Genomic DNA, 16,228 nt, shown 5'->3' with positions numbered 1-16,228 from the left:
TTATATCCCTGACCACAACCTCTCAAGTCACCCTAGTCAGGCTCATGGAGTCGTTGTAGTGATAGTCACCAAATGTAGCAATCATGGGCGTTTGATCCCACGGAAGGCGGTTAGAAGTTGCTTTACCTCTTGTTGTCCAATTAAGCACTCGTTGGCTTCGTAGAGAGAGTAGCGTGTGCCCACGCACCTAACAAAACTGTTAATTTTTTTCTTGGCCATGTGGCCATCGCTTTCTTTTTGAGGAGCAACATGCAAATGCAGCTTGCGAGTACAGATCCCGGGCATTTTTCCACCATTATGGTACTTCAAAAATTTAAGTATTATGTGGTTCTTTTGCAAGTGAAGTTGCCACACCATCAAACAGCCCAGCAAAATTGTACTACGTTCAATGAACTTTTACATGAAATTTTATAATTACTATATATCAACAATTGTTCCTTATCCTCAGACCTCAGTGAAGATAATTCTATATGTATAGTTGATGCATGTAACCACATTTTAATTTTTTCTGGTGTGTTTTTTAAGTGTTTTTGGTTAAGCTAGCTTCATTTTCATTTTCATTTCAGGTAACAGTCGCTCTCTTCTCAAGGAAAACGTCTGTATTACTTTATGGATATTGCCCACAAACATCTTTCGCTACTAGAACACTTGAATTGGGAAATATCATGTGGGTTTTGCAAGTACGGCAAGATCATTCTTAGCAAACAAACATTTGCACTTTCTGATGAAAAGTCACCGTGCTTTTTTATTTACATAATTTTTTCCTAAATAAAGTCATCAACGGTCATACGACCACCCAGCATACGCCACATGTAATTTTAGACAGCGCGTAAATCTCACTTTACAATTCGGTATTCATGGGTGTCGTAGAAACCTACATCTCCCCATGCTCAATCTTTTACCCAAGACTACCGGTTTCATCTTTATCCCTTCTTCCTTATTTTGAAATCCAGATTAGTCACACAATTTAATAAGTTTTGGATCAATCTCGAAAAAAGCCAGACTAAAATTTATTCAGAAATTTAGAATCTATTTTGCATTTTTGCTCATTCCCAAAAGAAAACTCATTTTACTTGATCAATCAGCTGGGATTGTCCAAGAAGGAGAAACAGAACTAGCCGTGGCCGTGCTGACTTGGACCCAACAATTATTGCGGGTCCCACCACCCAGCGTCGTCGCTCACGTCGAGCGGCCCGTCGGAAAATTCCATTCCCGTCGCCCACCCTGTTTCCCCGGATTTCTCTCGGTCTAAAAAATGCCTCCACCCGCCGCCCACTGCCGTCTGGGCCCCACCCCGCGAGCATTTCGCCACCTTTTTTTTAAACAAAAAACTGCACGTTTATGTTCATTCATTCGTGGACTCTTTCTCCCTCCCCCCCAATAGGAAGCCTCCTCTCTCCTTCACCGCGCGACGACGAGCTCCTCATGCTCGCGCGCGCCAGCTGAATCGACCAACCATCAACCCGCCGCTCTATTTTCATCATCCGATTCGCCCGCGTCGTTCCTGGCGATCGTGCCGTCCGTCATCCCATGGTGACGGCGGTGGTGGAGTCGCCGCTGCGGCAGAGACAGAGGCTCCGGTCGCCGCTCGCCGGCAGCGGCGGCGACTTCGAGTTCCGGCACCGGCGCCCCGTGAAGCGCGTGTCCGGGATGCGGCGGCGGTGGGCGCCGCCGGATATCGAGATCCCGAACGGCCACTGCCTGGGCGGCGGGCGCGGGGCGTACACCAGCCTGCGCGACATCATGTCGTCGCCCGAGTACGCCAAGGACAGCTCCCCCGACGAGCCCAGCGGGGGCGGCGGCGTGCACACGATCCGGCACCCGCTGGTGAAGCACGCGGCGTACGCGTACCTCCAGCTGACGCCGTCGGCGCTGGAGGAGAAGGAGCGGGCTAGGCGGCGGCGCGGGCGCGGCCCGCTCTGCCGCCTCCTCGCCGGCTGCCTCGGCTTCCTCGGGGCGCTCTTCCGGCGGTGACGGCAACGCCGCCGGGAACCAGCTGACAGTTTTGAGCTTTTGCATTTGTTCCTCTGTTTTTCTTTTCTTGGTCTGTTCCCATGCCTTCTTCTCCGTTGCTTTCTCGCTCCTTTTCGGTGCATTTAGGACAGAGAAGAAGAATCGACTGTTCCTGTTTTTGCTGGGGATCGGATGTAGCTTTTTTTTTCTTTCTCTTTGTAAATACAGTAATTCGGTAGGGATTAGAAACAACAGAAGAAACAGATGACACCAGGAATCATGAACTCATGATGTACAGCAACATGAGAGGACAAATCATGTGCATGGCGCGCACAAGAGGGTGGAATAGAAACAAGGCAAAGCAGCAGGGTTCCTTTGATCACCACATCATGCCGGCCTGTTGGCATTCTGTTGCTTGAGTTGAGTTCGCCATGTGCTCTGTTCAAAAGACGTTTCTCTTTTCAGCCGATCGTTTCCCCTGAACTGAATCCCTGCCTGCTCATCGAGTCGAGTCATCGTGCCGTGGCCGCGGCCGGCGGCGGCGCGTGTCTGGTGGCGCGGGGGCTCCACCCCTCCACCCACCCGGATTGGCTACCTGTAGTTGTGTTGGATGGTTGCGTCGTATCCTCCCCTGGCGCACATGCCCGCCGCGGTGGTGGGGTGGGAGGGGAGGGCACAACGAGGGCCCGGCCAATCATTGGCGGCGCCCGCGTCCACGTCGTCTGATTGGCACTAGCGCGTCGCCGGGATTCGTGCGCGTCGCCGGTGGGCTCGAGGCCGTGTCGTGCTCCCGCTCTCCTCCCCGGAACATGAGGCCGGCCGGCCGGCACGGCGCGTCGTGCGCACGGCGACGCCCAGGCACACCACAGCGGCCGGCCGGGGACCGACATGAGAGGGTCTCGCTCGCGGCCGGGAGCGATCGAGAGCAGTGAGAACGGAAGCGAATCGCCGGAGAGCGACCTTTTTGACTTGGGCGGATGCATGTCACGGGGGCACGGATGGCGGCGGGGGCAGCGACTTGCCGACTTGGCCCTATTGACCTCTGACCGGAATCGTGGGGGCGATCACGAGAACCCGTTGGGCGCCCATCGGCAGTTGGTGGTGCTGTCGCTGAGCGGTGATGCGGATGTCTCCGGTATCGAGTTTGCGAACCACGATCCGGAGTAGGCACGACCGGGAGGAGTTCCGTCCGGCGTGTATAGTAAGAGAAAGGCGAAGGTTCCCCATCTCTAGGCACGCGCAGAATTTGTTTGGGGTGGGCCGTGGGGGGTAGGCATCCGCCGGCGCCGCTTTCCTCGTCTCGCTCGCCTAGTCAACGACGACGGCGGACGCAAGGGCAAGTATCCATGGGCCGCTACGTGTTAAGGCGAGTAAATCTTGCAGGGCCAGGGACAATCGACGCGGTTTTTTTATTTTTATATTTTTTATTTTCGTTTTTTACAAAAATATATTTTCGATTTGAAAATTTACAGGAATATACCCAGGCCGCTCGGCTGCTGGGCGGCCGGGACCTGGCCGCCCGACAGCGGGGCGGCAGGGGCTTTTGTGAAAAAAATTTCGCGGACAAAATTGCGCAGAGGTCCCTAGGGGCCGGTCGCCCGGCAGCGGGGTGGCCGGCCCTGGCCGTCCGGCTGCAGGGCGACCGGATCTCCCACCCTTATATAAGGGTTGGCTGGTCCCCCCACCCCTCATTTGCATCACTAAAATTCCAGAAATCATGAAAAAAGAGGGAGGGAGGGACAGAGGCGAAGCCCTGCCGGATTTTCGAGCCAGCGACTGCAGGTAAGCAAAATTCTTCTACGCTTTACTAATAGATTATGTTGTAATTATTTTTATTGAAATAGTAGATTAGTAATCAATTTAATATCATGATTGTGTGTCCAGATATGTCGAGCAAGCTTCGTTTTCAAGTTCATTATGGTGACGGATATATTTCTCATGATGCGTATGGAGTAGATCTATCAGCTTTTCAACGAAGAGAGTGCGGAATAGATAAACCCTTAGACAGGAGTTTTGGTTCCATACGCAAATGGCTTCACGAGATATTCAATGTGAATCCAAAGACACATTTCCTAACCGTTCAGACTGTGACGAATTGGGGAACTGAAGGGGATTTTTGGGAGTTGATGCTTATAGCAAACACCGAAGAATGGCGGACTTACATGCAAGCAGCTCTTGACTGCGGGTGGCCTCTTGTAATGCTAATTCAGATTCACCAGAAGGCAGCCCATTTCGGTGAAGGGTCAACAAGTACATCATCTCATATGAACCAAGCAGTGGAACAAGAAAATGAAGATCAGAACATGCATGTCACAGAACCTGAGCCGCAAGGTATGGCTGATCAGGTAGGAGAAAAAAAAGATCAGAACGTGCATGTCATTCAACCTGAGCCGCAAGGTTTAGCTGATGAGGGGGAGCGGATACCTGAAATAGTGGAAGCTGTACATAATGAAACTCAAGATGCTCGAATGATGGAAGAATGTGTGGACTCATCAGACGATGAGGACTACCCATTGCTAGGTGAATGACGAGACAAGGGTTTTGGAAATCCAGTGATACAGGATATTAGGAGTAATGAGTACGAATATAGAGAGAATGAGGTTGTGCAGGGGGGTAAAGTATCCTAGCATTGAAGCTGTGAAAGATGCTGTGAAGTTTTGGGCTATATCGTTGATGAAGGAATTCAGAGTTGTGAAGTCTAGCAGCAAAGAATATGAGGTGAAGTGTGTCAATGACGACTGTACATGGCGAGTACATATCTACAAGGGCAAGTACAAGACACACTGGGAGTGTTCAATTGTTACACCACATACATGTAGATTAACTGCTATTGCGCAAACTCACCGTAACATCACATCCATTTTCGTGGCCAAGAAAATGTATGGGGTGATTCTGGACAAAATTGATTATGAGCCAAAATTAATAATTAGGGACATCGACGACCATTTTTAATACAAAATCAGCTATGCAAAGGTTTGGCGGGCAAAACAAAAGGTGTTTGAGATGAGATTCGGCACATATGAGGCATCATATGATAACCTGCCTCACATGCTGTCAGCAATTGTGCAGAAAAATCTTGTAAGCGCGGCTGATACCTACATTATACCGAGTTTAGATGGGGGACCTGGGTTTCTGCTTCGTGCCTTCTTCTGCCTTGGTGCATGTGTGAGGACATTTATGTATTGTCTTCCTGTTTTATGTATTGACGGCGCATTCTTAACAGCAAAATATAAGGGGACAATACTGACAGCGATTGGAATTGATTGCAACAAATAGGTGGTTCCCATCGCCTTTTCTTCTGTTGAGAATGAGAACACAGAGAGCTGGTACTGGTTCCTTGAACGTGTGAAGATTCACGTTGTTGCTAGAAGGCCTGATGTTTGCCTCATCAGTGACAGACATGCTGGTCTTCTAGCAGCAATAAGGCAACTACATGAAGGAAGTCGAGAATAGCCTCCTCTATAGCCAGATGTTGTGAGTAGGTGGTGCATAAGGCATATGGGTGCAAACTTTTATGAGCGCTTCAAGAATAAGGAACTTATGAATTTATTCAAGAGATTGTGCACTCAGAATCAGCAGCGGAAGTTTGATGTATTGTGGCAGGTGCTAGATAACATGTGCGCCGAGCTGCTAAAGGAACAGCCCTCAACCTCCAGCCGGAGACGTTCCGGCGGCGGACCTTTCACACAGTGGATTAATGATGCACCTCCAGTCGTCGATATGGGATCGAGACAACCAACCACGCAGAGTGTTACAATATGGTAATGCTTTATGTTCGTGGATTTTCTCTTGTTGGCATAGTTGAGTTCATCATGTACGGATGCACAAGGTACTTCAGAGAGCGGTAGCAGGCAGCTGCTGTCTTACTTAATGATCCAGGAGTGATTTTTTGTAATAGGGTCACTAACTATATGAAAGAAAAGATTGAAAAGACTCAATATCAAAGAGTGGTCTCCATGGGCACAAAGGATCAAAGGTTTGAGGTTTCATGCAATGACAGGATAGGGCAGGGTGTCCGCAGACAAAGGGTCGTTCATGATTGCTTAATAATGCCGGAAGGCAAGGTTTTTTCCAGATGCAAGAAGCCACAGCTTCTTCACTTACCATGCTCCCATGTCATTGCGACATGTTCAGAATCTAGGTTGGATCCTGGGGTTTTTGTTTCACAATATTACAGAAAAGAAACCGCTGTGCACACTTGGGGCCATGAGATATATGGCATAGACAGTCTGGGATCATTCACTACACCAAATATCTCTCCAATGTACATTACCAATCCAGATGCTAGGAGAGGGGTAGGTCGACGGCAGACACTTCGTATTCGTAACAGAATGGATGAGTCTGAGGCAGGAAAGAAGAAAAAAGATGCAACCTGTGTGGAACAGATGGTCACACTTACAAAAAGTGCCCAAAATGCAAGAAGATAATGCTGGTGCTGAGGTTGGACCTTCTTGAAATCCCACCGATAGATTGCCTCCGGATTTTGGAGCCCATCGCGTCTAGATTTCGTTATGTGTGCATATGTATTTGAACCAGATGTATGGATATGTATTCCGACCTGTATGTGATAATTATATTTCGTTATGTATGGATATGTATTTGCACCAGATTGTAGCATGTAGTATTACGAATGTATTTGTGTAGTAAAATTTCTTGGTTGTAGTTCTAAATATGTAGGTTGGTTCAATTAGATTGCTCACTGAATGTAGTTACTGAAAATAGAAGGGTAGTTACGAATCATAAATTTTCGGTTTGCAATACTGTTTTTTAAATAATACTACGATTACAAAGCAGAGGCCTAAGGCGTTCGTACTACTAGGTACTTGAACAATAAAAAGCATGGCATGTGCAACACGATAACCTCGTGTTGTGAGTAAATCTAAAATGCCTTAGGAAATGTAAAATGCCGGGATTACATGGTAGTGCTTTACTGAGTGCACCGGGAATATTTCCCCTTTCTAATAGCTTCAGACCCTACTTCCTTAGCACGACGGGCCCTCTCTCGCTTCCTCTCCCTATCAGCTTCACGTTCCTCTGCCTTTTGACGTTCCACTTCTGCAATTCTCTTCTGAATCTCTTTCTGGTTTTTCTTGCGCTTCTTCTCCATCTGTTCTTCATGTAGCATTCTTTGCCACCTTTGTGCAACCCACCTTGCTTGACGCTCCACATGGTCCTTATCCTGCTGAGATCGCTCGGTGTCTAACCACTGCAAGAAATCACATAAAGGCGGTGGAGTCTTTCCCCAAATCATGTTAGACGTCATTACTAGATCTGAAAGTGACAAACTCTGATAGTGTTTTGTAGTAATTTTGCCCGGTCCTTGCCGTAATGTTTGGGCGGGTCGTACTCGAAATTCTCTCACATGAAGAATCTCTTGACAAAGTTGTCCCCCAAAACCCTTGATTTCATTAGTTTGCACAAGGATCCGCAAAAACACATAGGCACCTGAACTCGTTGGGGGACTGTTTTCGTCACCTTACTCCATGGAATGTACGTGGATCCTGAGGATGCCATGGTGTTGAGCCCTGTCAATCACAAGTGAGCAATCAGATTGCTAATATACTATATCAACGCTAATCATTATCAGTAACTACACATAAATATACCACTAATCACTCCTAATAATAATTAAATTGATTGCTAAACTACTGTTTCAACAAAATATTTTCTACAATTTTCTAACATTTTCTAAAAAGTTTTAATATTATCTTCCAATTTTAAGACTTTCTATTACTTAATCTAACACTGAATGTACTGTATCAACGCTAATCATTACAAGTAACTGCACTTAAATGTACCACCAATCACTACTAACAATAATTAAATTGATTGCTAATCTACTATTTCAACAAAAATAATTACAACATAATCTATTTGTAAAGCGTAGAAGAATTTTGGTTACCTGCAGTCGCCGGCTCGAAAATCCGGCAGGGCTTCGCCGCTCTCCCTCCCTCCCTCTTTTTTCTTGGCTTCTAGAATTTTAGTGATGCAAATGAGGAGTGGGGGCCAGTCAACCCTTATATATGGGTGGGAGAGCCGGCCACCCAACTGCCGGGTGGCCCGGGGGGGCCGGCCGCCCCTCTGCCGGGCGATCGGCCCTAGGGACCTCCGTGCAATTATTTGAGTAAAAGGTTTTGCACAAAAGCCCCTGCCGCCCCGCTGCCGGGCGGCCAGGTCCCGGCCGCCCGGCAGCGGGGCGGCCGGGGTATATTCCTGTAATTTTCCAAATCGAAAATATATTTTTGTAAAAAATAAAAAAAAAACCGCGACGTTTGGCCATTGGGCTCCCCGGCTCCCCCTAGGGGTGGTAATGGGCCATGGCCCTAGTGGCCTCTTCACAGTCCAATAAAGCCCTTAAAATTTTTAGTTCAAAAATACATATGTTTAGAGCCCGGCCCTTTTAGGGCCCGATCCTTAGATTTTCTAGTTCAAAATGTTGGGCCCTTTACCACCCCTAGCTCCCCCTCTCTGGCCTTGTGTTGGGAGGCTAGGCCGCCGAGTGCATTGGCTGGGTTACTTTTTTATTCGAGAGGAAATTAGCTAGCTGGGCTACTAAGCCCATTGCAGTGACCATGGGCTGAAAATCACCTGGCCCATTCTGTCCATGGTCGCACGTCATGAAGAAGATCAGAAAAGCCTCTCTGGCTTCCTCAGTTCTGGCGTCTGCCGTGCAGTGCTGCCCCCAATGATCCAGGGCCTCCAGGCCAGCCGCCTGCCCCCAATTCAGTCACCATGAATGACCGCCCGCCAACGCCAATGCAATTTCATTCACGGTAGGAGACAGGAGTACTACCAAATAGGAGTCCTCTTTTTTTGAATGATACTACCAAATACGTATTCTGCTGCTAGCCTATGCATTTACCAGTTACTAAAACGGATGCTAACAACCCTGACCGACCGGCACTTACCAGTTTTGCCAAGCTTTTATGGCCGGCAGTGTGCCAGTGCCACCCATGGTAAAAAAAAAACTACCATTCATTTGGCGCGCAACGATAGTTCCCATTCTCAGCCTCCCCATCCACTACAAAGTCATCCATCATCTCTTTCCCTGAACATTTCCCCTGTACCTAGTACAGATGCGGTGACAATTGATTCGACCCATGTTCCTGCGCTGCGATTCTGCAAAAATGTGCGCCTGGAATCGACGCTCTGAACCAAAAGATGAGCCCCTACGTACCACAGGTTCAGGTAGGAATCTTTCTTTTACTGCTCCACCCAGGGCCGGTGCAGAAATCAACGCCTGGTTATTCATATTATTAAACCCCAGATTCAGAAGGGAAAAAAAATCTATTGGTTCTAATCGAAGATTGCAGGAAAACAATGCGCGCGCCCAGAGCTCGACGGATCAGATCGCTGCGCACACAGCACACGGCGGTCGTTGAGGCGATGGAGAGACACCCATTACTAGCTTCGGCATTCAAGAGTAGTATAGCAGGGCAGCGAAGGATGAAACAGTGCTGTGCCAGGGTAAATGCGGAGCCTGCCTGAAGAGAAGTGAAGAAGATGCTTTTTCCGAGCTGCATCGGCCAACGGCCACCTCCTCCTCCTCCTCCTCCTTGCACAGTTGCACTGCACCCGGCTCCCAGAGTCACAGTAGAAGGCCCGGAATCTTTGGGCGAATTCCACACCCTGCTCTGCGACTGCGAGCCCCTGCTCACCCACTGACCCTCTGCTTGCGCTGCACATTTCTCCTCCGCTCGACCCGCCTCTATCATACGTGTACCTGCCTGCTCTCGAAATCTCACGATCCCTGCGTGGTAGATCTCGTGTTTTTGGCTGCCACGGCGTTAGCATGCATGCTCACCTGACCTGAGGCATCAGCAATTCAGCATCGCTCATGGCGCCGCCGATCAGGGAGAGACACCCATGACTTCTGCAGGCTCACATTGCTTTTATCTCTCTCCAGAAAGAAAAAAAAAACTCTCCAGGTTGAGCATCAGAAAGTTACCGTGTGTTTGGTTGTGGGATCAATAGATTGGGTTGGATCCAACTCGGATTTTGGGGACGGAGCCGACCCATTCATTGTTTGGTTGCACTTTTGATTTTGGGGACGGAGTGAACCCATTTCATGTTTGGTTGAAGGAATTGGGAATACGGGTTGGATGGCATGATAACACCGTTAATGAGAGTCCCACTTGCCACCAATGGACCCCACCTGTCAATCTCTCACATTTTTCTTTTTCTTTTTTTTTCTAACCCTTATCTTCTTCCTCCTGGGGGCACCGCGCCCGGACCCCTGTGCCCCCGGCCGGCCCCCCTCCGGCGGCCTGCGCCCGACCCCCCCCTCCCCCGCCGGCCGAGCTGCACGCCCCCGCCGAAGCCGGCCGCCTGCGCCCGGCCCCCCGCCGCCGGCCGGGCTGCGCGGCCCCTGCCGGCCGAGCTCGCCCCGACCCTCCGCCTCGCCCCGACCTGCGCGGCCCTCACCGGACTCGCCGGCCTGCGCCCGGGCCCCCGCCGCTGGCCTGCGCGGCCCCCGCCGAAGCCGCCCCCGCCAGAGCCGCCGTCCGAGCCGCCTCCCTCGCCGCGGAATCGGTCGTCGCCGGTGGAGGCATGGACACGGTGGAGTGCGTGGTCCACGCCGGCGGAGGCCGTCCAGCGCGGCGGCACGGCCTGCTGGGCGGCGAGGCCTATGCGTGGCGCGGCCGGGTCGCGGCGGCGGCCATGGGCGAGCGCAGTGCGAGCGGCGGCGGCCATGGACGAGCGCCGCGCCGGGGCACTCCCTCGTCGCGCCCCCGTGCAGCCCCCTCGCCGTGCTCCCTCGCCGCGCCGGCCAAGCTGCTGGATGTCTGTTGGACGGCGGGGCAGGAGGGCGAGGTGGAGCTCGAGGGCCGGGCACGGGAAGGAGACGGAGACCGATGGTTGAGCGACGGAGAAAATGGGGTTCGCTCCGTCCGCCAGATTTTGGCGGATGGAGCCGACCCGCGTATTAGAAGAATATTCGGTTGCTAGGTTGGCTCCAACCTCTCTCACTCTCATCCAAACATCATAAAAAGGGGTTGGCTCCATTCAGGTTGGACTCCACCACCCAACCAAACAGACGGTTATTGCGCCTCTGAACCTCTCCTCAATCCCCCATCTACTGGACCCATCTACTACCTGCATTGCGACTGTGTTGCTGCCAGGCTCTCACTCCGGGGAGGATGTCCGTAGATCCCTTGCCCTCGTCACACGCATGGCGTGGGCTTTGTGATCTGGGAAACCTCATGATTTCAGGGTCAGGAGCACGGTCACGCGGGCAGATCTCGCCATGCTTATCACTACCGCGGGCAAGCTTTGCCCGGAGCCCCGGAGCAGAGCAGAGCGCGCGGGTCCGTACAGACTTTTACTTTTCCTTTTCCTTTTCCTTTCCCTAAGGCAAGAGCTGAAGCTTGCTTGAGTGTTTGAGTATGAAACGGAGCCGCAGCATGCATGCAGCTCCCTCCTCCATCAGCAAATCAAAACACATCCGCTCAGAGTCACAGCCTCTCAAGATCTAGGCTAGGAAAGGCCAATGATGCTGCCGGCCAGGCCGGACGACTCCCGGCGAGGTCGGTCGAGCGCGGAACGTTCGTTTCAGCTAGCGATGGACCCCCTTCTTCTCCCGGGGAATGTCCAGCGCGTCCGTACGGCGGGCGGCCGCCGGTCGAGCTCGAGCTAGCCCCTGCAGTGTTCACATGTGACGGCCGACCGAGGCGATCCATCGAGCTGACGTACGTCGTTGTCGTCGTCTTCTCCGGCAGCAATCATCATCATGCGGTGGGCGGCTCAATTAGGGCGGCGGACCGGATTGAACGGCCGGACCGCCTAGCTTCTCACCGTCATGATTCCGGTCGAGCACGGTTACTTTTTTTTTTATTGAATGGACCACGGTTAAATGTTGCCGCGACTATTATTTGTAAAATTTAATCCTGTGGGTGAGGGGTGGTTGGTTACGGTGAAAACAGGCAGTGGCGGAGCTTGACCTTGAATTTTTGATAAATGAGGGGGGCACTCTTTTGCTACAGTAATGAACAGTAGCAATTTTACTATTCACGTAGTGGGAATTTTCATTGGCCGGGGGGCCCAAGGCCCCCCTTAGCCCCAATGAAGCTCCGCCAGTGAAAACAGGAGTTTCACCGAGAGGAGGGAGCGTCTTTTTTATTTTTCAAAAACATTTTTTACAGAAATATATTTTCGATTTCACAATTTACAGTTTTATATCTCTACAGCCCGGCAGGGACTTATATGTAAATAAAAATAATTTTTATTTACGTGGAGGCCCTTCATACCATAATTAATTGAAATTAAGATATGGACTATATGTCTACCGAAAAGTCGTGGTGGTGTCTGTGTTGGTTGAAATGACATCCCTGCAGCTGGTGCCATAGTACTAAACTGAGTCCCTCCGTGAGGTTGATAAGGTGGGTGTGCATCACCTGTATGGACTGAGAATTAATTGTTGGCTTCAAAGTAGGGCCAAGGGTCTACGCTTCAAATCGAAAATATATTTCTGTAAAAAATGTTTTTAAAAAATATAAAAATAAAAAAGACGCGAGGAGGGATGGGTGGGCTTGGGCCGGCGGCTGGCCCACTGCACCAGCTCGTGCAACACACGCACAACTCGAGTGGGCCCCGGTGGCCCGGCGATGACGGAGTTGGAGGCCGCTGCCAAAATCCTGCGCTGCTGGCCTGCTGCTGCGCTGAGCCTGCATCTGAATCCGATGATGAATGCGGCAGTCAGGAAGGACTCATTCTTTTTTTTGGCCGTGTTTGGTTAGTTTGCGCGAAACTACTGTAGCATCTTTGACCGTTAATTTAGAGTATAAAATGAAGTCTAATTACAAAACCACCTCCACAACCCCCGTGTAAATTGCGAGACGAATCTAATGAGGCTTTTGACCGCGTGATTAGAGAATGATTACTGTAGCATCATTGTAGCAAATCATCAATTAATTACCGCCATTAGATTCGTCTCGAAAAGTTACACCCATCCCTGAAAGGATAATGCAAATAGACTTCATTTAGTACTCCACGCATACGAGATTCTCTTTTCGAAAAACGTGAGCGAAAAATTTTCAATGTAACCAAACAAGGCCTTTACTAGAAAAAAGGACTCAGGTCAGGCAGCAGCTAGACTCTGGCCCCACACTGCGGCATTGCAGGCCCGGGCCCACCTCCTGGCAGCGCTTTGACTGCCGGTCCGGAACCTGTGCTACGTGCGTCAGCGTACGCAGTGCTAGCTGCTGCTCACCATGGCCGTCGAGCGTACGTACAGCCAACCGTAGCTTATCCGGAGCCCAGAAGAGCTTGGCGTGGCGAGATTACTGGTAGTAGATCTTTTCACTTCCCAAAGAAAAAAGAATTATTATATGTCTATCATGGTGTAGAACCACAAGGGTCGCAATACACCTAACAAAAATTAAAACACTTGTTGCAATTAAATTTTCACCACTTATACACCCTCTAAATTAGAACACATGCATCCTTTAGAGCAACCTATAGCTAACGGGGCAACCCCTCATGTTCGCTCTAGCTTCGCCCTGGTCTATTGGAGTTTGCGACCTCACCGGCGGGTCCGTCAAAAATTGTAGTTTTACTCTGTCAAGCCCGCAGCAAGCAGTCCGTGAGCCTAGGATTAGGATGGATCATCCTATCCGTCCGTTGGAGACTTGGAGAGTTGGAGTACACGATGATGAGCCGCCCTCAGCCCGAGAGTGGGGACCGGACCGGATGCGGATTCGATCCCCGCCGCGACCTCGGATCCCGACGCGGGATTAAACGCGCTCGCCAGGCTGGCCCTTGTTCCTCGCCGCCGCGCGCCCATGACTCGATCTCCCCGCCGGCGACCAGCCTGCCTGCCTGCATGCCTTGAGCTCCGGGCCCGCCGGCCGCCTAGCAAGGTTTGCGTGCGTTCGTACGCCTACGGACGGACGGCGCCGCCCTGCATCTCGCTATATAGTGCCCCCTGCCGGCGTGGTACACAGATACATACGGCCTCGAGTAGTACACACACAGTGCGTTGTGTCTCATTGTCTGGTACTCTGGCCTACTCCGATTATCAATCACCTACTGCCTGCTGCACATGCATACAACGCCTGCAGGTGCTGACGGACGGCATGATTATTGGTCTCTCTAACCTTGCTAGCTACACCGGCGGCCCCTGAGATCCCTGAAATTTCCGGCCGGCGGTGGACCGTCGCCGGGGAGAGAATTAACGATCGTGATTAAGAGCGCCGATCGGTGGCGGCACCGTCGAACACGATCTACCAAGTCAGCAAGCTAGCTAGAGCAGCAGTCAAGAAACGTGATGCTAATTAATTAATCAGCGTAGAAACATGGTATATACGATCGTAAATCAGCTCGCTTTGCGTAGAAACATGGCAAGCAACAGTCAGTGGATGCCATAAAATCATCAGCGATCGATCGAGTACGCGCACGTTCGTATACGTACGTAGGTATATACGACGATAATAGTATAATAAATCGTACGGGCAATGGCTTGGCTTGCAATAAAAACTCCTGATCCGGCTGTCATCCCTGCTGTCCAATGCCCATCAACCATCATCTCGCGATCTCTCTCCGTACACGTGTACCGATCGGTCGATCCCTTGGCTTGCGGGTCTCGGGGCCGTAACGCATGTGTGCAGGCCTCGACGGCCATTACAAGTTTACCGATCACCATCATCGCCACGTACGCGCTCGATGTGATGGGATATAGCCAAGTTAAACTAGTAACCAGCAGCCAGCAGCACTAGCGGCTGATCGAGCTAGCTAGTAGTAGCTACTACCTGCTGCTCTGTGCCCTCCCGGCCCCTGATGTATGATCAACTCGTGGAAGGAAACAAAAACACGGTCGCCGTCGAGGCAAGATTCATTTACTAGTCGCAGCTAGTTTTCTTTATTTCAAAAAAAAAAAGAATCCCCTTCCGCTAGCTACTAGTTTATTTGTGGCCCTACCGATTCATCGCCGATGTGGCGAGATATATATATGATCGCCCAATGCGAGCTTGCATTATTGCAGTGTATTTCCTTCCCAAAGAGTTGACGAATTTTTTTTTCGTACTACTCCGTAGCATGTACGAAGAGAAGGTACACGCGAGAGGATCAGCATGATACATTGACCACAGCCGTGCATCGAGTTATTTTGTAGTATATAAAATGTCCGGAATTAAAATGCCGGCACATTCATGTGCTGATGTGATAACACACAGGCATATATATAGTGTCTCCTCATCAGCTGATTGATATATTGTTATCTGTCAATCACCCGGTTCTCATTTTTTTTAATTTCGCCGGGCGTCGCGCCTGCGTTGCGCCGAGCAGGAAGCTGCGCGCGCCGGGCGTGGAGCCACACGCCCGCATCGCGCCGGGCAGGAAGCTGCGCCCCCGGCGGCCACGCTCGCTGCTCGCCTGGCATGGAAACACCGAGACCCTCGCTCACGGTCACGGGCATACAAAATATCTGTTGCGTGAACCCGTTTGATCTACTAACACATGGGATGTTCTTGTGCGTTGATTCTCAATCCAACAAGCCACGATGTCGACTGATGGATAAACAAAATTTCAATCGTTTGACAACAAGCAAATCTGATATATAATTGCGCAAACTTATTATAAAGCATGCACGATTTGTTTCCTTTTTTTGGTTTCCTCAAAAAAAATTTAAAAAAATTTCTCTTGTGTATCTAGTGCCCTTATTAAAAAGGAAATAAATTAAATTATAGCGTGCATCCATAGTTGGTTCAACCGAAAAATTACCTAGCTGTGTCATTTTTCTTTTAAAAAAAAGGTTATGCAACCCGAGTAGTTTTTCGTGTTCAACTTCCAAGTAGCCCATGTTCCACATGGTTCACTTGTTGCAAAAGTAAAAAAAATCGTTGGGAAATATAGTGGCCTTAACTTCCTATTTAATTTTCACATGACTTCAAGCAACTACGACTCCTAACAGTCTTGTCCTTTCTTTCTTTTTTTGAAATCAAGTCTTGTCCTTTCTAGGTTTTACAACTTTGTAAGCATTGGCGGGAGCAACAATTAGCTAGAGAGAGGACGAGGACGGTCAAAGTCAAGCCATTGGCATGGCAGGCAGGCAGGCAGCCGGGGTGAAGAATGATGAGGCCCACACATGGACACGGCTCACACACCCCACAAGCATGCCCCAGCTAAACCCCCACCAATAATCCACTCTTTAATTAGTCTTTATCTTAACCCACCTTGTCAAATCAACCATATATATATATATATATATATATATATATATATATATATATATATATATATATATATATATATATATATATATATATATAATCGCACACGG

The 16,228-nt window shown here is 50.0% G+C and overlaps 1 protein-coding gene across 1 annotated transcript; it reads left to right on the top strand.

Annotated features, from left to right (window-relative positions):
• The first annotated feature begins 1,368 nt into the window (after positions 1-1,368).
• On the top strand, positions 1,369-2,417 carry LOC120646098. Its single transcript, XM_039922812.1, has one exon. It carries the CDS (start codon positions 1,531-1,533, stop codon positions 1,972-1,974), a length of 444 nt encoding a protein of 147 aa, XP_039778746.1. The 5' UTR covers positions 1,369-1,530; the 3' UTR covers positions 1,975-2,417.
• Positions 2,418-16,228: the final 13,811 nt, after the last annotated feature.

This window comes from Panicum virgatum, chromosome 8K, assembly GCF_016808335.1.
Source record: "Panicum virgatum strain AP13 chromosome 8K, P.virgatum_v5, whole genome shotgun sequence".
Taxonomy (NCBI): domain Eukaryota; kingdom Viridiplantae; phylum Streptophyta; class Magnoliopsida; order Poales; family Poaceae; genus Panicum; species Panicum virgatum.
Note: the sequence above shows the minus strand (reverse complement) of the source record. Positions and strands in the feature narration are given on the sequence as shown.